Here is a 22,720-nt window from a genome sequence, read left to right as displayed (position 1 = left end):
AGCTGCTGCCTAGCTTCTCTCCATTCATCTCTTCTGTGAACTTGAAATGTGCTCCACTAAGTCTGTGTCTGAAGCAGAACTTTTTGAGATCTTATTCCTCCCATTTCTCCCTCCACCCCTGCAAACTATTTGGTTGTTGGAAAGCAGATTGCTAACTCTAGATTCTAGTCTAGAGAATTCTAACTATTCTTTTAGCCAGTTAACAGAATTGGTTTGCTATTAGGGTATATGGAGAGTTCATTCACCTTTTAGTCTTGTTTTGTGTATCAGCTTTTAAACATTCTGTTGACCTAGTTTTTTTCTTTTGTCTACATTTTTCAGTGGTTTCAAGATGTTGGTTTTATGATAATTGCTACAGTTCATTGAACTTTTATATACTTTATGTGGTTTCATGTGTTACTTCTTATCCATGTAACACCTAGGGGCAAAATTCCAATTTTAAAGAAGAGGAAAAAAAGCTCAGAGCAGTTAAGTAACTTGCTTAAGGACACAGTTGCCTGAGGTAGAATTTGAACCTTGGATGTTAAGATGCCAAAGGCTTGTTTTTTGTAATTACAAATTGTCTCACATTTGAATGATGGTCTCATTATGTAGTGCATTCATGAATCTTGAATGCTCACGCTTTATGTTCCTTAAAATCCGTTATTTTCTTTTCTAGTCAAGGAAAAGGATGTGCAAGGATATCTGAATGCTTTAGAATTGCCTGGAGGCAAATCTTTCTAACAGGCTAATAGATTTCTGACAATCATTTGGGAAAACAAATCTACGATTACTATAGAAATCAGTTTCTGGTATAAAAATTGCTTATGGACATTTGTGCATTTTCACATTTGCTTTTTGGATTTTATTCTGTTTTAAGAGATTCAGAACAGAGGAGTGATTGGTAGAACCCTTTTTTCTACGTAAGGAGGAAAGATGGTGACCTTTTTGATTAAGAGAATGAAGGAAAAGGAGTTGTTTAAATGATGCCAGTTTTTGAAAAAAAATGTAGGTAAATGGGAGAACAGGGATACAAAAGGAAATTTGGGAAGGAAAAAAAATTTGGGGAAGTGGTGAAAACAGTGTTTCCTTTTAGGTATCTGGAGTTGGACTCCAAGAGTCATGTTGAGTTTCGGGGAAGAAAGTGCTTTTTGGGTGATCTGATGTAAAAGTTGGAGTATGTGAACTTGGAAGGATATAGTATGTTAATATTTAATTGAACAGATGCTTGGTCTTATTACCCTAAACTAGGATTTGGAAGAAGAAGAGATAGTAGGATTTAGAGGAATGGTTTGAGAAGAGCCACCACTGCATTCTTTCTTTTGTTCCTCTAGAGATGTAATTATTTACGCATTCACCAAGTGTGGGGCATCTGCTACGTGCCTGGCACTGTGGTATGCACTGAGAGGATCAGAAGAAATTACATGTTCCCTGTGTCCCTGGTGTATGGAGGTCAAGCAATGAAAATAAAGATTGAAGAATTTGATAAGGTCTTTCTTTGGTCTTTAATGAGAATAATTTCAGTAAATTGTTAGTTGAAGCAAATGTATACTTTTTTGAAAAATGAAGGTGTTACATGATTTAAAAACTAGTTTATTTATTTTAAATTCCTATTAACATTTTCATTAAAAAAGGATTAAACTGGGATGGGATTAATATACAGCTGACCCTTGAACCACATGTGTTTCAACGGCATAGGTCACTTACACAAGGATTATTTTCAGTAAATGTATTGAAAGTTTGGAGATTTGAAGTAATTTGGAAAAACATTTTCTTTAGCTCTGTTGTAAGAATATAGTGTGTAATATGCATAACACAAAATCTGTGTTAATTGCTTGTTATTAGAAAGGCCAACAGTAGCCCATTGGTTCAGTTTCTGAGGAGTCAAAAGATACATACAAGAACAGCAAAGAAGTTATGTGCAGGTTTCAACTGCATAGGGGGTCCGTGTCTCTAATCCTTGTGTTGATCAAGGGTCAACTATAATAAGATCAAAATAAAAGTGAATTTAAAAAATGTTGGAAGATTTAGACTTAGAATTTCAGTCAGGAACACTCAGACAGTATCCATGGACGTACCTGCTGGCTTAAAGCAACCCAGATTTACTCTCTCACAGTTGTGGAGTCTAGAAATCAAGATGTTGGTGGGTCCACGCTGCCGCCGAAGGCCGCAGTGAAGCATCACCCCTCGCCTCACCCAGGCCTGCCTTGGCCTGCGCCTGTGTCATTCCCATCTCTGTCTGAGACCTCACGTGGCCTTCTCTTCTTTCTCCTCATGCGTCCTCGCTCTCCTTTCTTTTACAAGGACCCTTGTTGCGTTTAGACCGTGACAGGAGCCAGGATGATCTCATCTCCAGATCCTTGACCTAACTATGTCTGCAGAGACCTTTCTTCCAAGAGCCACATTCTCAAGTTCCAGGACATGGACACATCATTTTGGAGGGTGCCGTTCAACCCACTACACCTACTATGTGCCAGACACTGTTCAGTGCTGGGGATATAATAGTGAATGTTTCTGCCCTCATTGTGGTTACATTTGAGTCGAGGAGCCTGGCAGTGTTCACATGAATTGGTGAGTTCCAAGATGGTTTAAATGCTCTGAAAGGAGTGGGATAAAGAGTGGTGGTGTTGGCCCTGTGTGTGTGTGTGGGGGGTGTTACCTAAGGAAAACAGGGGAGACATTTCTGATCATGTGGCGTTTGACCAGAAAACTAACACTGCCCTCCATGTGACTCTCTGGGGGCTTGCATTCCAAAGGCAGAAGCTCTGAGGAGAGATGGAATTTGGTGTAACCACAGGATGGACTTGCCAGTGTGGTTGGAGTGAAGTGAGGGAGGGAGGAAGACTAGGAAGTAAGGGCGGCAGGACAGAGAGGTCGGGGCCTGTATTTGGAACCTACCCTAACAACGGAGTCCCTGGGAGGGCTAGGCCAGGTAGGTTCACGTCCTGGAATGCCCACTCTGACCTGTGTGGAGAGTGCCCCAGGGGGGCTGTTGTAGAAGTGCAGGCTAGAGATGATGTTAGGGTGGTGGTGCTGGGTTGGTGAGAACCAGGAAGACTTCGGAGGTGTTTTGGAGCTAGAGCCAGGAGTCCTTGCTTTTGGATTAGATGGGAGATATAAGGAAAGAGAGATCAGGGACCCTTGAAAGGAAGACAGAAAAGACCACCCATTGTAGGATTCCATTTATAGGAAATGTTTGGAATAGGCAGAGCCATAGAGACAGAAGGGAGATTGGCAGTTGCCGCGGGCTGGGGACCTGGGGCGGTGGGGTGAGGTGGCATGTGTGAGGGTGAGAGAGACTGCTGGTAGCTAAGGGGTTTCCTTTTGGGGTGATGAAAAAGTGTTTTGTAATCAGATAGTGGGGGTGATTCCACAATCCTATGAATAACTGCTGAGCTTATATACTTTAAAAATAATGAATTTTTTAGTATGTGAATTATATCTCAATTTAAAAAAAGGAATGACTTACATTGACCTAAGCCCGTGGGTGCAGTAGTGCCTTAGTGACAGGGAAATATGAAGCTTCGGAGGGAAGGTCAAGGCAGTATTACATTAAAATAATTTGATTTAGTTTAGAACATAGAGGGGTGGCTGATCTTATCTTTTGTTTGTGGGTCGTGTAATGTGTGTGGGAAATAGTCAGAAACCACCTTCTCAGGTTGATAAATGATTCTGGGGTTACTGAAAATGGCGAAGGAGGAAGAAAGCTGTGTTCTCATCTCATCATCAGACCGCCTTCATGTGCTTCTCATTCATACAGCTGAGGTCAAGTAATTTGCCCAACGTCACACAGTGATTAAGTGGGCCATTCAGGATTCAAGCTCAGGTCTCACCTCAGCGCCTTTATACCATATTAATGAACGTTAGCGAAAAGGAGAAAGGGCAAACTTACACGTCTTGGTACAAAAAGTAGTCCGAGCCTCATAGCAGTCATGGAAACGAGGGAAGCAGAAGGCCACAGAGCTGTCCGTGTCGTGGAGTGAGGACCATTCATTCATTAGGAAAAACAAGCCTGGCCTAGTGCTGAGTGCATATAATACATGATATAAAGGCAACTAGCATCCAATAAGTAATTTATTTGATGCTTGTTTTATATAAAAAGTACAGTGATATTTCCCATCTCATTTATTGCTATTAATCTGGCACTTGTGGAAGTTATAGTTGTGTAAAAACAGTTCTGTGGAGGTGGGGTGTTTAGGTTTTCCGGAAGCAGAGCCTGAAAAGGGATTTTGTGCAGGTGGTGGTCTAGAGTGAAGAAAGCAGTATAGAAGGGGTCCCAGCTGGGGACAAGCTGAAGAGCTTCAGTCTGGTCCCACTGTGGAGCTGTGGTTCTCCAAGTGGGGACTGCAGCCCACAGCGGCAGCCACGCCTGGGAACTTATTGGAAATGCAGGTTTTCCAGTGTACCCCAAACCTGTCAGTTAGAAATGGGGAGTGGAGCTCAGCAGTCTGTCCAAACAAGCCCTCCGGGTCACGGGGATGCATGGTAAAGTCTGGAAGCACTGCTCTAGATCAGCCCTGTCCAACAGAAATAGAATGTGAGCTGCAAATGTAATTTAAAATTTCTGGTACTCACATTGAAAAGTAAAACAAGGTGAAATTAATATTAAAGTATTTTATTTACCCAATATATTCAAAATATTATTTTAACATGTAATTGTTAGAAGTTAGTGAGGTCTTTTCTACTTTTTGATACCAAGTCTGCAAATCTGGTGTGTGTCTTGCACTTGGAGCACATTGGAATTTGGACGGGCACATTTTGAGTGCTCAGTAGCTGCAGGTGGCTGGCGGCTGCCATTTTGGATAGCCTGCTTGTAAAAATTAGGTCGCACAACTGAATTGGTCCCACCTTGAGGTGAGGGGGATGGCTTTTTGAACCTCCATGTTAGTCATTGACTGGGGGCCGGGAGAAGAGGTAGCTCCCTGGCTTGATGGAGAACTGTCTGGTTGAGGCAAATTGGCCAGTCGAGAAAGCAGGCGTGAGCCACGAGTAGTCACTATAGCAGCTGGGGACACCATGAGTCCTTGTGAAGAGGTTTTGCATGGGCACCAGCAGCATCTGTTACAGGTTGGGTAGGAGAAATGGCCTGGTTTGGAAGCTGGCATGGGATAGGGGTGATGTATACAGTTTTCAGGAGCTCTAGCTTACTGCGGAGAGTCATGAGATTTGATCATCTTTCTTACATGCTGTATATTCAGCTTAGCTTTCTACAGAAGGTCTCAACAGATAAAAGATTGGGTTGGCTAGTGATGTCTGTTTGAAAGAAAAAGCTTTGCTTAGTTGAAAAGACCTGACTTACATTAGAGTTTTTAGAGGTCATCTCCTTGGAAGGTCACTGAGTCTGTTAAAATGCGGAAATAACATGCACGAGGTGCTTCCCAGCTCGGTGTAAAGGAACACAGAAGAGAGGACCTTTGCCTGGAATCTCTGAAGATAAAGCACTAGCTAAAGGTGACTTGCACCTTGGTAAGTCTTATGGCTACATTAACCCCCAGTTTTGAGGGTAGTTCCTTGTTTTGAAGCAGAATGCATCCTGATAATGAATTAGTCTGTGGATATGTTAAGAACAACAGTAGTTTTGGTTTTTGCAGAGCTAGTGTTTAAATTGTTCTTTAAGATAATTGCTACTATTTTTGCCAGTTTGGGCTGCCCCTTGAATCCACTGTCCAGACTGTTAAAATAGATATTATTTTAGCTTAGAAAAGAATGTTTCTGTGTTTGCAATAGCTGGAAAGCATGTATCCATTTGTCTAAAAAAGCACTTTGTCTAAAAGCAGCACCGTTTCTTTTTTTGGTTAACAGTTACTATGTGCTTCCTATAACATAACCACAACTGTGCTAGACATTTTACACATTCTAATGGACTCCTCATTACAGCCTTATGTTCTAGGTAAGTAGTTATTATGCCCATTTTATATATGAGGAAATTGCCTATGTATTTAAGAAAGCCAGCATTCTAACCCAGGTCTGGTTCTGAGTATAGACCAGATATACTTTATTAAAGTATATCATTGATACACAATTCTTATATTGATTTCAAATGAACAACACAGTGGTTCAACAGCTACCCATGTTATTAAATCCTCCTTCCCTCTAGTGTGGTTACTATCTATCAACGTAGGAAGATATTACAGAATCACTGACTATATTCTCCATGCTGTACTACCATCCCTGTGACCAATTTATACTGTGATTGTGAATTATTGTGCCTCTTTATTCCCTGGACCGCCCCCACCCCTTCTCCATAACCACCAGTCCCTTCTCAGTGTCTATGAGTCTACTGCTATTTTGTTCGCTCTGCTTTGCTTTATTTTCCACAAATAAGTGAAATCATATGGTACTTGTTTTTCTCTGCTTGACTTATTTCACCGAGCATAATACCCTCTAGATCCATCCATGTTGTTGCAAATGGAAGGATTTCTTTTCTTTTTATGGCTGAATACTACTCCATTGTATATATGTACCATATCTTTATCCATTCATCTATTGATGGACACTTAATTTGCTTCTATATCTTGGGTATTGCAAATTGTACAGTGATAAACATAGGTAGACCAGAGCTCCTAATTACTACATTATTACTCCAATGGTAACTTCCAAATGGTCTGATAATAATTTTAAGACAGGGACAGATACATAATTGAATTTAGTTTTTGTGTAGTATCTTACATTTTCTTGGTGCTTTACAATTTATAAAGCTTGTTTGATCCTTTTAACAACTCTGTAGGAAAGCAGGGCACCTACATTTTATAGAAGGAACCTGGAGTCCAGGGATATGATTTGCTCAATGTTGCATAACTACGAAGCAGGGGAGCTATGAGGTGACTCAGGTCTGGTGACTCTGAAGGTCATGCTGCTTGCCATCTGCCATGCTGTTAGCAGACATTTCTTTTCTAAGTGTGGAAAAAATAGGATACCTTTATTCTTTCAGAAGAGAACCAATGGCAGTGTGTTACTGGGAAGTCATTTTGTAAATGCTGACTTTTCTCCTTTTGACTGTGATGTGCTAAATAATCTTTATAAATGGAGTTGGTTAAAGTTTTCCACTAGGACTTCTTATTTCTAGGAAGTTTCCTAAAAGAATTTTGGACTGGGCTTGTAACCAGTTTGTTATAAGCTTCACAAAAATAATGCATGGTTAAATTCTGTGTAGAGGTCCAAATTAGCAGATCTTTCCTAACTGTTCCCTACATTTAGAAAAGAAATTTTATGTTGTAGCTCTACAAAAATTGTCTGATTTTTAACTTGAATTCTTTATAATTTTGAATTTCCATGAAGGTCTGCCCTGGGTAAAAGGAACAGAGAGAACCTTTATGAGGCCAACTACAAACCAGTTTGGACTTGCTGTGGGAACTGCCCAAACCCTTGTTTCTCTGTAGTGGTGCTTCTGCTGTGGCAGTTCTGTTTGAGCCATTTCTATTTCTAGTTCATTGGCTAAGCGGGGGCATCCATGTTTTTAAAATTTTTGGGCTGCATCATCACAGAGTCACATGTGTACAAACTATATGATTTTTTTAATACTGATGGTATAGTTTGTCAGATCTTCAGAACCAAGTAGTAAGTAGAACAAAAAAGATTTTAAAAAATCAGTTTAATCAATTAGGTGTGATGCTATAGCTTCTTCTACATTTTGGCCAGGTGCAATTTGTAATAGACTCGATAGAGTTTTAAGTGTGGTGTAGATGCTTTTGATGCTAGTTTATGTTATTGGTAGTTCCTGAAAGTAAATAGATTATATGTTGGGTCAATTGACCCACTTAAGAGATTTCCAGATCTTGACCACTTAAGAGATTTCCAGATCATTCTGGGTAAGAAACTCTCTGTCCTTTTGGGCCAGGTTTAGCTTCCTTTCTTCATGAGCTTATACAATGAGATAGAGTCCTGAGGTTTTAAATCACAAAGTTATCCTAGAAATTTAATGCATAATTTAAAGTAATTAATACCTATGAAATTAGCTGTTTCCATCCAAGTAGTTCCATGTGTTTTTTTTTAAATTGTGGTATAGTTGATACATAGTTTCAAGCATACAGCACAGTGATTCAACAGTTACACACATTATTAAGTCCTCGCCCCCACTAGTACAGTTACTATCTGTCAGCGTAGAAAGATGTTACCGAATCATTGTTCTCCATGCTGCACTTCTCCCTGTGGTCACCTTACATTATGACTGAGAGCATGCTTGTCACTCTCAAGCAGGTCAGCAGTGAGGTCCTAGTCCCCATCTTGGCTCACATGGTCTAGAATGCAAGGCACCTTAGAAAAAAGTCATCATAAACTTTCATTTCTTAGCGGAGGGGTTAGAGATGTTTGTTGAAATCATAGAAATAGTATCAGGATGAGTTAATTAGAATTCTGGTTACTGGGTTTCTGCTCCCAGTGTTCTTTCCCAGGTGGTATGCCACTTTCTTTTTTATTATTTTTTATTTTGGTATCATTAATCTACAATTACATGAGTAACATTATGTGTACTAGACTCCCCCCATCACCAACTCCCCCCCACATACCCCATTACAGTCACTGTCCATCAGCGTAGTAAGATGCTGTAGAGTCACTACTTGTCTTCTCTGTGTTGCACAGTCCTCCCTGTGCCCCCCCTACATTATGTCTGCTAATTGTAGTGCCCCTTTTTTCCCCCTTAACCTTCCCTTCCCACCCATCCTCCCCAGTCCCTTTCCCTTTGGTAACTGTTAGTCCATTCTTGGGTTCTGTGAGTCTGCTGCCATTTTGTTCTTTCAGTTTTTTCTTTGTTCTTATACTCCACAGATGAATGAAATCATTTGGTACTTGTCTTTCTCCACCTGGCTTATTTCACTGAGCATAATACCCTCTAGCTCCGTCCATGTTGTTGCAAATGGTAGGATTTGTTTTCTTCTTATGGGTATGCCACTTTTTGAAGTTTTCCCTTCCCTAGACATGTTTCCTCTCACTCTCCAAAGCTTATTAGAATACCTAAAATGTCCATTCTGGGTTATATTTTGTCTCTTGAAGACTCACATTTGGATTTTGCCATTAGGAATCAGTTACACACTTTACTTGTTAGTGATTAAAGACACATGCATGATTTTTGCCTTTTATAAAATAATATGTTGACTTTTTCCCATGAAAGACCATTATGTGCCTTACAGTACTGGGGAGAATTTGTAAAAATGTAAGCTATTTTGTTGTTCCATGTTAATAAAATTGATAGGAAGCTGGTATGCTATTTATTCTCTTGTGTAAATATCTCAGTGCTACCTTGCAGCAGAATAAATGTGAGAAATTCCTAGGTAGCTTTTGCTTTTCTTTATTCTTAGTTTGTTCTCTGCATTGGCTGAGGCTGTAAACACAAGACATGATTTTCCTGGAAGAAGTAGTGTCTTTATTTTATTAAGTTTGATGTAAGAGTAAAGTTGCTAAATTATAGCTATTCTGAAGGCAGCAGAAGACTGGATTTTTATTTATACATATCGGGAGTGATGAAATCCTCTTGTAAATTGTTTTTTTGTCCCCAAATCATATCTTTGCATAGATGTTACTGTTATAGTGGGAGGCCCCACTAATTTTATTATTTCAAAATAAAAACTTCAGAATGCTTTTAACAGATCTATTTAAATCTTGTAACCATTACAGCATAGCCTTGTGACTTTTGAAAAATTAAAATCCTCGTGACTCAGTTTTTTTCACTTTTAAAATTGGGGCTAGTACTCTGGGATTCACAGGATGCTTGAAGGAATACGTGAGTTTTGGTCTTTGAAAGGGGCATAGTTAACAAAGACAATTTTCTCCCCATTCTTAATCTATTGCTCTTCCTGGTCTTTTACTGGATATTTAGCTTGATTTTGTAAAGTATATCTTTCATATCTATTACCTTGACTTTTGTATAAAGATTACATTTTGAAATTTGGGACTTGATACTTTAAAAAAGTAATTGTATAAATTTTGAGTTCATTTAAAAATGTTGCTATGGAAATATTTTACCTCTTATTTGAGTTATCCTCTTAGACGGTTCTAAGGGGAAGTACCCAGAGGTGGTACCTGCTGCTTTTTGCCTCTCCTTTTCCAGCCCTTCCATGCACCCCCTGCCCCCTTTTGGGTCTAGCATTGTCAGTGACTACCAGGTAAATTGTTTTCTTCTGGGTAAATGTGGCTGTAATTTTTATGAGTGATTGTTTTTCATCTTTCAGCTTTAAGGTACCCTTTTCCCACAAACATTTATGATAATGAATTATAAGTGAACTTGACTACAAGTATCTTTTTATTTTATCTGCTAAACCACTTTTGTAGCAGAAAAAGTAAAACAAGAAATGTGCAAGATATCAGCAAATAAAAAAAATTGTTTTACTATTTACTGGTCACTGTTAAAAATGAAGTTGTTTGAAGGCCAGTACTCCTGTAGGTTGCATAACGTTTTGTGTGCTATGTGACATTCTAATCCTGCCATGATCGGCAAGACCTTTCATTGAATTTTTTTTTTGTATCCATTGCTTCTTAAACTTTTCTGGAGATGCCTTTGGTTTCTTAGGGCATGTTGCTTAGAACTACATGTATTGACTGATAAAACATTTTAGCTAGAAGCATACTGGAAGAATTACCCTGAAAAAAATATTTTAAAGCCCATTCAAGTATCTGTAGTTTATTTATTTCAACATTTTGTTTTGTTGTGTTTTGTCTGTAGCATGTTCCACACCATTCGAGACAGTGCTTCCTCGTGTCCCGTCGTCTGTCTTCAGTGGAATATGATTGTAACGAAAAAGTAAGCATTTAAAAAATACTGTCACCAGCTAAGTTTTAATGTTTTTACTTTCATGTCTCTACACTATTCAGCGACAGATTAAGTTTTATTGATGTTAATTATTATTGCTCTAACATCATAGGTTTTCTTAGGTCCTCAACCTTTCTTCCTTTTTTTCATTGTGGGCTACAACCTGACTCTTCAATTTTATATTTATATCTTTATAATTTTTATTTATATCTATGCCAAAAATTGAATAAATTTACAATGTGTTTCTCCTGTTTTCAGCAGAATAATTAAGCATAGTACAACATTCTTTCTTAAACACTGGGCAGTGGAGAGATTTAGACTAAGCTTCATAATTTTTTTTCATTTACGTACTATTTAAATGATTCATTTTGATTGAAGGCAATTCTGTGTATTGTAAACGTTGGGACAAGGAAATTCCAATTAAAATCTTGACATATGATAATGTATGACTCTTGTAATAGAAATGAGAAAGGGCCTAGAGCAGTGCTTGGAGATAAAACACCATTTAGTGACAATGATGTCATCAAAGAGGGCAGGAGGAGAGTTTTGGTTAAGAAGAGATCACATTGTAGAAAGTAATATGGAGGTTCCTCAGAAAACAAAAAATAGCAATAACATCTGACCCAGGAATTCTACCTCTAGGAATTTACCTGAAGAAAACAAGATCCCTGGTTTGAAAAGATATATGCACCCCTATGTTTATCACTGCACTATTTGCAATAGCCAAGATATGGAAGCAACCTAGGTGTCCATCAGTAGATGAATGGATAAAGAAGATTGATACATATACACAATGGAATATTATTCAGCCATAAAAAGAAAAGAAAGCCTTTTATTTACAACAGCATGGATAGATCTATACGGTATTATGCTCAGTGAAATAAGCCAGGTAGAGAAAGACAAATACAAATGATTTCACTTATTTGTGGAGTATAAAAACAAAGCAAAACAGAAGGAACAAAATAGTAGTAGATTCATAGACACTGAGAAGGGACTGCTGGTTACCAAAGGGGAGGGACTGGGAAGGGAGGAGGGGGAGAGGGAAGGGAATAAAGAGGCACAATAATTCACAATCACAATATAGGTTGGTCACAGGGACAGTAGTACAGCACAGAGAAAATGGTTAATGTTTCTGTAATGTCTTACTGTGTTGGTATATGGTGACCGCATTAGAGGGGGTGAGGAGTTAATAGTATGGGTAACTGTTGAGCCACCTTGTGTATTTTTTTTTTATTTTGTCATCATTAATCTACAATTACATGAAGAGCATTATGTTTACTAGGCTCTCCCCTACCCCAGGTCCCCCCCACAAACCTCATTACAGTCACATTCTGTGTAGGGGACTCAGTGCTCAATGCACAATCATTAATCCACCCCAAGCCTAATTCTCCTCAGTCTCCAATCTTCTGAAGCATAACGAACAAGTTCTTACATGGAGAACAAGTTCTTGCTTAGTGAATAAGTTACATGGTGAACAGTACAAGGGCAGTCATCCCAGAAACTTTCAGTTTTGATCATGCATTATGAACTATAAACAGTCAGTTCAAATATGAATATACATTTGATTTTTATACTTGATTTATACATGCATCCCACATTTATCCCTTTATTATTATTATTTTTAATAAAATGCTGAAGTGGTAGGTACATGCAAGATAAAGGTAGAAAACATAGTTTAGTGTTGTAAGAGAGCAAATGTAGATGATCAGGTGTGTGCCTGTAGACTATGTGTTAATCCAAGCTAGACAAAGGCAATAATACATCCACGGATGCAGAAGTTTTCTCTCAAAACAGGGGGTGGTGAGGTTCTAAGCCTCACCTCTGTTGATCCCCAATTTCTCACCTGATGGCCCCCCTGCGACTGTGCCTGTCTTAGGTTGTTCCTCCCTTGAGGAATCTTACCCGTCTCTGGCTAACCAGTCATCTTCCAGGGCCATACAGGGAAATGTAAAGTTGGTAAGTGAGAGAGAAGCCATATTGTTTGAAAAGGTTAGCTTTTTACTTCTTTGCAGATTTATGCCCTGTGGCTTCTATGCCCAGCATTTGTCTTGAGGTATCTTTACCACTTGGAGGAGTTATGATACTCAGTGAATTCGATATGAGGCACGAATTCTATTTAAGGGTTGTAATTAGGAAGGAAGAAGAAAAGCTATAGAGGTAGCAGATGGAAGAAAACATGGGAGGATGATTATTTCTTTGACATATCTTCTTGTAGAGTAACTTAAGCATGTATAGGTTTTAAACTACTAACTAAATTGCGCACACTCATTAACATAATAGGAATACAGTTACATGACCAAAGCAGATCTATAATTACCAGCCATCTCCAGTGAAGCCAAGAAAACCAGTTAGGCACCCTAGGCATTTGTGAGAATTTGTCTATGATATGATGGATATTGTCCAACTGTCTGAGAACAGTCTGAGAGAAATCAGACAAATTAAAACAACCCATTCCTGGGAACTGTTCACATCCCATATGTTCTTTTAACAGTAGATAGTCTGTAGTTGTAAGATTTTGGAGCGCTACAACTTGCACTTCTCCTAATTCTTGGTTGAGTTCCGACAGTATGGATCCAGTCAAATTTATTGTTTTACTGTATGCACAGGCCAGCTTAGATATCTCCTTCTTCATTCCCATGGCAAGTCCAGGAAACGGTGGGATGAATGCAGATACAACTGTAGCAGCACCTGGATCTTTGTTGAGGTTTTTTGATGATCATCATCTGGTATGAGTCTTCCAGAGAGTGCTGATGTTGGAAGTTCTTCATATCGTATCTTAGTTCATTTTCTGGGTAGCCAAATTAGGCTTTGATCTTCTTTATAAACACAAACAGACCCTTTGCCCACACTTTGATATGCCCTTCATACCATTGTGTAGAACTCACTGGAGGTCACCACACAGGAACTGCTTTTTTTTTTTTTTTTAAGAGAAAGGAATATTATCAGAAAAGTGTACCTCCATAGCCGATCATCTGACACCCTTTAAGTGATCAAAATTAAGGATATTTAAAACATGCATTAATCATTGATTTACAGTTAGTTTTATCCTATCAAGGAGTAATCCCCCTTTTCTTTCTTTCTTTTTTTTTTTTTTTAATCTTTAATCTACACTTACATGAAGAATATTATATTTACTAGGCTCTCCCCTATACCAGGTCCCCCCTATAAACCACTTTACAGTCACTGTCCATCAGCATAGCAAAATGTTGTAGAATCACTACTTGTCTTCTCTGTGTTGTACAGCCCTCCCCTTTCTCCCTCCCCCCCATGCATGCTAATCTTAAAACCCCCTTTCTTCTCCCCCCCTTATCCCTCCCTACCCACCCATCCTCCCCAGTTCCTTTCCCTTTGGTACCTGTTAGTCCATGTTTGGGTTCTGTAACTCCGCTGCTGTTTTGTTCCTTCAGTTTTTCCTTTGTTCTTATACTCCACAGATGAGTGAAATCATTTGGTATTTCTCTTTCTCCGCTTGGCTTATTTCACTGAGCATAATACCCTCCAGCTCCATCCATGTTGCTGCAAATGGTAGGATTTTCCCTCTGCTTATGGCTGAGTAATATTCCATTGTGTATATGTACCGAATCTTCTTTATCCATTCATCTACCGATGGACATTTAGGTTGTTTCCAATTCTTGGCTATTGTAAATAGTGCTGCGATAAACATAGGGGTGCATCTGTCTTTCTCAAACTTGATTGCTGCATTCTTAGGGTAAATTCCTAGGAGTGGAATTCCTGGGTCAAATGGTAAGTCTGTTTTGAGCATTTTGATGAACCTCCATACTGCTTTCCACAATGGTTGAACTAATTTACATTCCCACCAGCAGCGTAGGAGGGTTCCCCTTGCTCCACAGCCTCGCCAACATTTGTTGTTGTTTGTCTTTTGGATGGCAGCTATCCTTACTGGTGTGAGGTGATATCTCATTGTAGTTTTAATTTGCATTTCTCTGATAATTAGTGATGTGGAGCATCTTTTCATGTGTCTGTTGGCCATCTGTATTTCTTTTTTGGAGACCTGTCCAGTTCCTCTCCCCATTTCTTAATTGGATTATTTGTTTTTTGTTTGTTGAGGCATGTGAGCTCTTTATATATTTTGGACATCAAGCCTTTATCGGATCTGTCATTTTCAAATACATTCTCCCGTACTGTAGGGTTCGTTTTTGTTCTATTGATGGTGTCTTTTGCTGTACAGAAGCTTTTCAGCTTAATATAGTCCCACTTGTTCGTTTTTGCTGTTGTTTTCCTTGCCTGGGGGAGATAAGTTCAAGAAGAGGTCACTCATGTTTATGTCTAAAAGGTTTTTGCCTATGTTTTTTTCTAAGAGTTTTATGGTTTCATGACTTACATTCAGGTCTTTGATCCATTTTGAATTTACTTTTGTGTATGGGGTTAGACAATGGTCCAGTTTCATTCTCCTACATGTAGCTGTCCAGTTTTGCCAGCACCGTCTGTTGAAGAGACTGTCATTTTGCCATTGTATGTCCATGGCTCCTTTATCAAATATTAATTGACCATATATATTTGGGTTAATGTCTGGAGTCTCCAGTCTGTTCCACTGGTCTGTGGCTCTGTTCTTGTGCCAGTAGCAAATTGTCTTGATTACTATGGCTTTATAGTAGAGGTTGAAGTTGGGGAGTGAGATCCCCCCTACTTTATTCTTCTTTCTCAGGATTGTTTTGGCTATTCCGGGTCTTTGGTGTTTCCATATGAATTTTTGAATTATTTGTTCCAGTTCATTGAAGAATGTTGCTGGTAATTTGATAGGGATTGCATCAAATCTGTATATTGCTTTGGGCAGGATGGCCATTGTGACGATATTAATTCTTCCTAGCCACAAGCATGGGATGAGTTTCCATTTGTTAGTGTCCCCTTTAATTTCTCTTAAGAGTGACTTGTAGTTTTCAGAGTATAGGTCTTTCAGTTCTTTGGTTAGGTTTATTCCTAGGTATTTTATTCTTTTTGATGCAATTGTGAATGGAATTGTTTTCCTGATTTCTCTTTCTATTGGTTCATTATTAGTGTATAGGAAAGCTACAGATTTCTGTGTGTTAATTTTGTATCCTGCAACTTTGCTGTATTCTGATATCAGTTCTAGTAGTTTTGGGGTGGAGTCTTTAGGGTTTTTTATGTACAATATCATGTCATCTGCAGATAGTGACAGTTTATCTTCTTGTTTACCAATCTGGATTCCTTGTATTTCTTTGTTTTGTCTGACTGCCGTGGCTAGGACCTCCAGTACTATGTTAAATAACAGTGGGGAGAGTGGGCATCCCTGTCTAGTTCCCGATCTTAGAGGAAAAGCTTTCAGCTTCTCGCTGTTCAGTATTATGTTGGCTGTGGGTTTATGATATATGGCCTTTATTATGTTGAGATACTTGCCCTGTATTCCCATTTTGCTGAGAGTTTTTATCATGAATGGATGTTGAATTTTGTCAGATGTTTTTTCAGCATCTATGGAGATGATCATGTGGTTTTTGTCTTTCTTTTTGTTGATGTGGTGGGTGATGTTGATGTATTTTCGAATGTTGTACCATCCTTGCATCCCTGGGATGAATCCCACTTGGTCATGGTGTACGATCCTTTTGATGTATTTTTGAATTCGGTTTGCTAATATTTTGTTGAGTATTTTTGCATCTACATTCATCAGGGATATTGGTCTGTAATTTTCCTTTTTGGTGGGGTCTTTGCCTGGTTTTGGTATTAGAGTGATGCTGGCTTCGTAGAATGAGTTTGGGAGTATTCCCTCCTCTTCTATTTTTTGGAAAACTTTAAGGAGAATGGGTATTATGTCTTCTCTGTGTGTCTGATAAAATTCTGAGGTAAATCCATCTGGCCCGGGGGTTTTTTGTTTGGTAGTTTTTTGATTACTGCTTCAATTTCTTTGCTGGTAATTGGTCTGTTTACATTTTCTGTTTCTTTCTGGGTTAGTCTTGGAAGATTGTATTTTTCTAGGAAGTTGTCCATATCTTCTAGGTTTTCCAGCTTCTTAGCATATAGGTTTTCATAGTAGTGTCTAATAATTCTTTGTATTTCTGTTGGGTCTGTCGTGATGTTTCCTTTCTCGTTTCTGATTCTATTGATGTGTGTTGATTCTCTTTTTCTCTCAATAAGTCTGGCTAGAGGCTTATCTATTTTATTTTCTCAAAGAACCAGCTCTTGGTTTCATTGATTTTTTCTATTGTTTTATTCTTCTCAATTTTGTTTATTTCTTCTCTGATCTTTATTATGTCCCTCCTTCTGCTGACTTTAGGCCTCATTTGTTCTTATTTTTCCAATTTTGATAATTGTCATGTTAGTCTATTCATTTGGGTTTGTTCTTCCTTCTTTAAATATGCCTGGATTGTATATGCTTTCCTCTTAAGACTGCTTTCGCTGCGTCCCACAGAAGTTGTGGCTTTGTGTTGTTATTTCCATATATTGCTGGATCTCCATTTTAATTTAGTCGTTGATCCATTGACTATTTAGAAGCGTGTTGTTAAGCCTCCATGTGTTTGTGAACCTTTTTGCTTTCTTTGTACAATTTATTTCTAGTTTTATAGCTTTGTGTTCTGAAAAGTTGGTTGGTAGGATTTCAGTCTTTTGGAATTTACTGAGGCTCTTCTTGTGGCCTAGTATGTGGTGTATTCTGGAGAATGTTCCATGTGCACTTGAGAAGAATGTGTATCCTGTTGCTTTTTGGTGTAGAATTCTATAGATGTCTATTAGGTCCTTCTGTTCTAGTATGTTGTTCAGGGCCTCTGTGTCCTTACTTATTTTTTGTCTGGTGGATCAGTCCTTTGGAGTGAGTGGTGTGTTGAAGTCTCCTAAAATGAATGCATTGCATTCTATTTCCCCCTTTAGTTCTGTTAGTATTTGTTTCACATATGCTGGTGCTCCTGTGTTGGGTGCATGTATAGTTATAATGGTTATATCTTCTTGTTGTACTGAGCCTTTTATCATTATGTAATATCCTTCTTTATGTCTTGGTACTTTCTTTGTGTTGAAGTTTATTTTGTCTGATACTAGTAGTGCAACACCTGCTTTTTTCTCCCAGTTGTTTGCATGAAATATATTTTTTCATCCCTTGACTTTTAGTCTCCGCATGTCTTTGAGTTTGAGGTGAGTCTCTTGTAAGGAGCATATAGATGGGTCTTGTTTTTTTTATCCATTCAGTGACTCTATGTCTTTTGATTGGTTCATTCAGTCCATTTACATTTAGGGTGATTATCGATAGATATGTACTTATTGCCATTTCAGGCTTTAGATTCATGGTCACCAAAGGGTCCAGGTTACTTTTCTTACTATCTTTTTTTTTTTTTTTTATTGACGGGTAGTTGACACACAGTATTACATTAGTTTCAGGTGTACAACATTTATATACATGATAATTCTAGCTACCAGCTATCACCATACAAAGTTGTTACAATATTTTGACTATATTCCTTATGCTATACATTACATCCCAGTTACTTATTTATTTTACAATTGGAAGTCTGTATTTTTTTTTTTTTTGTGAGAGGGCATCTCTCATATTTATTGATCAAATGGTTGTTAACAACAATAAAATTCTGTATAGGGGAGTCAGTGCTCAATGCACAATCATTAATCCACCCCAAGCCTAATTCTCGTCAGTCTCCAATCTTCTGAAGCATAATGAGCAAGTTCTTACATGGAGAACAAGTTCTTGCATAGTGTATAAGTTACATGGTGAACAGTACAAGGGCAGTCATCACAGAAACTTCCGGTTTTGATCATGTATTATGAACTATAAACAATCAGGTCAAATATGAATATTTGTTTGATTTTTATACTTGATTTATATGTGGATACCACATTTCTCTCTTTATTATTATTATTTTTAATAAAATGCTGAAGTGGTAGGTAGATGCAAGATAAAGGTAGAAAACATAGTTTAGTGTTTTAAGAGAGCAAATGTAGATGATCAGGTGTGTGCCTGTAGACTAAGTGTTAATCCAAGCTAGACAAGGGCAATAAAACATCCATGGATGCAAAAGATTTCTCTCAAAACAAGGGGGTTGAGGTTCTAAGATTCACCTCTGTTGATCCCCAGTTTCTCACCTGATGGCCCCCCTGCGACTGTGCCTGTCTTAGGTTGTTCCTCCCTTGAGGAATCTTACCCGTCTCTGGCTAACCAGTCATCTTCCGGGGCCATACAGGGAAAAGTAAAGTTGCTAAGTGAGAGAGAAGCCATATTGTTTGCAAAGTTAGCTTTTTACTTCTTTGCATATTTATGCCCTGTGGCTTGTATGCCCAGCATTTGTCTTAAGGTATCGTTACCACTTTTTCCTTACTATCTTAGAGTCTAACTTAACTCACTTAGTATGCTGTTACCAACACAATCTAAAGGTTCTTTTCTATTTCTCCTCCTTTTTCTTCCTCTTTCATTCTTCATGTGTTAGGTATCAAATTCTGTACTTTTTGTCTATCCCTTGATTGACTTTGGGGATAGTCAAATTAATTTTGCTTTTGCCTCGCAATCAGCTGTTCCACCCTCCCTACCGTAGTTTTACTATCTCTGGTGACAGCTATCCAACCCTAGGAACACTTCCATCTATAGCAGTCCCTCCCAAAATAGACTGCAGATATGGTTTGTGGGAGGTAAACTCTCTCAGCTTTTGCTCATCTGGAAATTGTTTAATCCCTCCTTCAAATTTAAATGATAATCTCCCTGGATAAAGTAATCTTGGTTCTAGGCCCTTCTGCTTCATGGCATTAAATACATCATGCCACTCCCTTCTGGCCTGTAAGGTTTCTGCTGAGAAGTCTGATGTTAGCCTAATGGGCTTTCCTTTGTATGTGATCTTATTTCTGCCTCTGTCTGCTTTTAACAGTCTGTCCTTATCCTTGATCTTTCCCATTTTAATTACTATGTGTCTTGGTGTTGTCTTCCTCGGGTCCCTTGTGTTGGGAATCTGTGGATCTCCATATCCTGACAGACTATGTCCTTCCCCAGATTGGTGAAGTTTTCAGCAACTACCTCCTCAAAGACACTTTCTATCCCTTTCTCGCTCTCTTCTTCTTCTGGTATCCCTATAATGTGAATATTGTTCTGCTTGGATTGGTCACACAGTTCTCTCAATATTCTTTCATTTTTAGAGATCCTTTTTTCTCTCTGTGCCTCAGCTTGTTTGTATTCCTCTTTTCTAGTTTCTATTTCATTTATTGTCTCCTCCACCATATCCAACCTGCTTTTAATACCCTCCATCGTGTTCTTCAACGATTGGATCTCCGACCTGAACTCATTCCTGAGTTCTTGGATGTCTTTCCCTACCTCCATTAGAATGTTGATGATTTTTATTTTGAACTCCCTTTCAGGAAGAGTCACGAGGTCCATGCCATTTAAATCTTTCTCGGGAGGTGTATTAATAATTTTTCTCTAGACAAGGTTCCTTTGGCATTTCATGTTTGTATATGGCGCCCTCTAGTGTCCAGAAGCTCTATTCTGGAGCTGCTGAGCCCCTGAAGCAATGTCGGGGGTCGCAGGGGAGCGTTACTGGTGCCTGGGGGTAGGAAAGAGCTGTTCCGCGCGTCCTGGCTGCTTTGCCTGTCTCCACTGCCTAAGCCAGTGGCCTAGTCACACAGGTATAAGTTTTTGTCCCAGTGCAGCCAGATATGGATCCCTGCTTTCCACAAGCAGCCGGAATCCCAGTCTCCCCAGGAACTCTGCCTGTATTAACTTTCCAACCCGGTAGTCTTGCGAGTCTCATGAAAGCACCATGAAATATAGGTTTGTGCTCCCAGTGCAGATCTCCGGAGCTAGGTATTCAGCAGTCCCAAGCCTTCCACTCCCTCCCTGCTCCATTTCTCTTCCTCCCGCCGGTGAGCTGGGGTGGGGGAGGGGCTCGGGTCTCGTCGTGCCAGAGCTCTGGTACGTTACCCCTTTCGGTGAGGTCTGCTCTTTTCTCCAGGTGTGTGCAGTCTGACTGTCCTCTTTCCTGTTGCTCTCTCAGGATTAGCTCTCTCAGGATTAGTTGGGCCAATTAAATATTCTAATTGTATCCAGTTTTAGGAGGAACCCTCTTTCTCTCCTCTCACGCCGCCATCTTTTCCCTTGTGTATTTGAAACCAACATAAGATTGCTGATGCTGTAATAAAAAAGGAAAAGCATATTGAAAAAATAAAAAGGGAAGAGATGGTTTAAGTTAAATGTCATGAAAATAGAACTGATCATGAGTGGTTAATTGAGAACAAAATAGCTGAGGTGCCTTCTCAATCATCTACTGAAGTATACAAAACCAGTCAAAAGAACCTGGAAGCTCGAAAGAAAGGATCTACATCAGTGTAGTTCAATAGAATTACAATGTGGACACAACTGCAGGACACATGTCATTTTAGTTTTTCTAATAGCCACATTAAAAAAATGGGTTAAATTAATTTTAATGATATAGTTTAACTCAGTACTAAAATGTTATTTCAACATATAATCAGTATAAAAAGTATCAGTGAGATACTTTACTGTTTTTTTTTTTTTTTTTGTATGAAGCCTTCTAAATCCATTGTATAATTTATACTTCTGGCACATCTCAGTTTGAGTAGCCACCTTTGAAGTACTCAGTATAGCTTCATGTGGCTAATGCTTTATTGGATGGCACAGGCCCTGATGAATTAGCTATGATATGTTTCCTGTTACAAAAACTGTAGTGTTAAAAACTTCAGCACTGACAGTGTGCCTTGGGATGCATGTGCGTTCGTGCGTGCGTGCGTGTGTGTGTGTGTGTGTGTGTTTTGCACACAGGTGTGTGAGCTGTCCTAATTAGGAGCACCATAGGTGTGGTTAGCTTGCATTATTCAAGAGGCCACATTTCAGAGTGGGGAAAGAAACTACAAATGGTTCTGCCATCTTTCTTCCCACATATACTGGTAGCATTCTTCATTAGCATAATAATGGGCTCATGTTGATGAAATTAGTGGTACTTAAGATATGAATTTTGGCTATTACTTTATAGAAATTTGGAGCCCAGAATTAGCAGAGTATAACAATCTAGTTGGCCTTTCATTCTCTACTTTTTTAAAATTTTGGTATCATTATGTACAGTTACATACATGAGCAACATGTATGTAATACATGTTGAGCATGTATGTACATGACCAACATTATGGTTACTAGACTCACCCCATTTCATTCTTTACTTTTAAGGGTAGAACCTAAGCTTGGTATCTGACTGAAATAGTCCTGTGTTCAGCCACATGTCTGGGAGATTCCTGATAGCTTGAGTCTGACAAGATAGCCAGCCAATCAGAGTATTGTGCATTTGCTTCAGGTGAACCTTTCATGCAGACTGTTGGAGCATCACAAAGTGCAGGAAGTTGAGGCTCCACCAAGCTTATCGAGCAGATTTAAGCTGCTTTTTATGTTTGTTAATCAATGTCTATATATGTGGCAGTTTGGTTTGAGACTTGTTACTGCTGTAAACTCATAGGTTACAGTAATAGCTAATTCACCTCCCACATTGGTGGCCACTGGTAACTACCAAAATTAAATAAAGTGTGCATAACTAGCTGGTTTAGGACATTTGAAGAAAACCTCTCCCCTTCCCTGCAGTCCACGAAGAAGGGACATGTTTTGTCATAACTGTCTTAAATCTGCTTCCTGCTATTTTTGCCATCTCCATTGTTGTGCCTTTGCCTGAGGCAACCGTGGAGCAAGTATACCGAGTCCTCAGTCATAATAAAGTCAGTAGGGCCTTTGGGCAGCTACTCGTAATGTAAGAGCATATTTTTATGAGTTGGTAGGCTTACCTTTTCCCTTGAAGGTTGCATTTGATCGGACGTTTCCACCTCCAGGGGTCCTTGGCTATTCTTGTAACTGTTCGTTAAACACTGTACTGGTTTGTTTATTGTTACTATCTAAATACAGGAGGATCTGATCATTGGTAATATGTATTTGTTAAATAAATTGATCTGATCTGAATTTACTGTCTTCTTCATGTTTTATCAGTGACTCACATAAAGTAAAAATTCAGCCAGGTGAAATTTAATCATTACTAAAAATGTTATTTGTTT

General features: G+C 38.9%; 1 protein-coding gene across 7 annotated transcripts in view; it reads left to right on the top strand.

Annotated features, from left to right (window-relative positions):
- The window catches only part of PCCA (propionyl-CoA carboxylase subunit alpha), a 357,794-nt gene that overhangs the window by 7,982 nt on the left and 327,092 nt on the right, over positions 1 to 22,720 (top strand). For 4 of the 7 annotated variants that reach the window (XM_073212398.1, XM_073212399.1, XM_037024801.2 and 1 more), the window contains exon 2: positions 10,634 to 10,711. The exons of 2 other annotated variants lie outside the window; for them this stretch is intronic. In XM_073212398.1, the coding sequence (XP_073068499.1) occupies positions 10,634 to 10,711 (78 nt within the window). Of the gene's footprint in view, positions 1 to 2,283; positions 2,551 to 10,633; positions 10,712 to 22,720 lie in introns of all 7 variants that reach the window. One more of the 7 variants, XM_037024799.2, reaches the window with a different exon arrangement.

The sequence above is a fragment of the Manis javanica genome, chromosome 9 (genome assembly GCF_040802235.1).
Source record: "Manis javanica isolate MJ-LG chromosome 9, MJ_LKY, whole genome shotgun sequence".
NCBI lineage: Eukaryota > Metazoa > Chordata > Mammalia > Pholidota > Manidae > Manis > Manis javanica.
The sequence above is the reverse complement of the archived record's forward strand: the minus strand, read 5'-3'. Positions and strand labels throughout refer to the sequence as shown.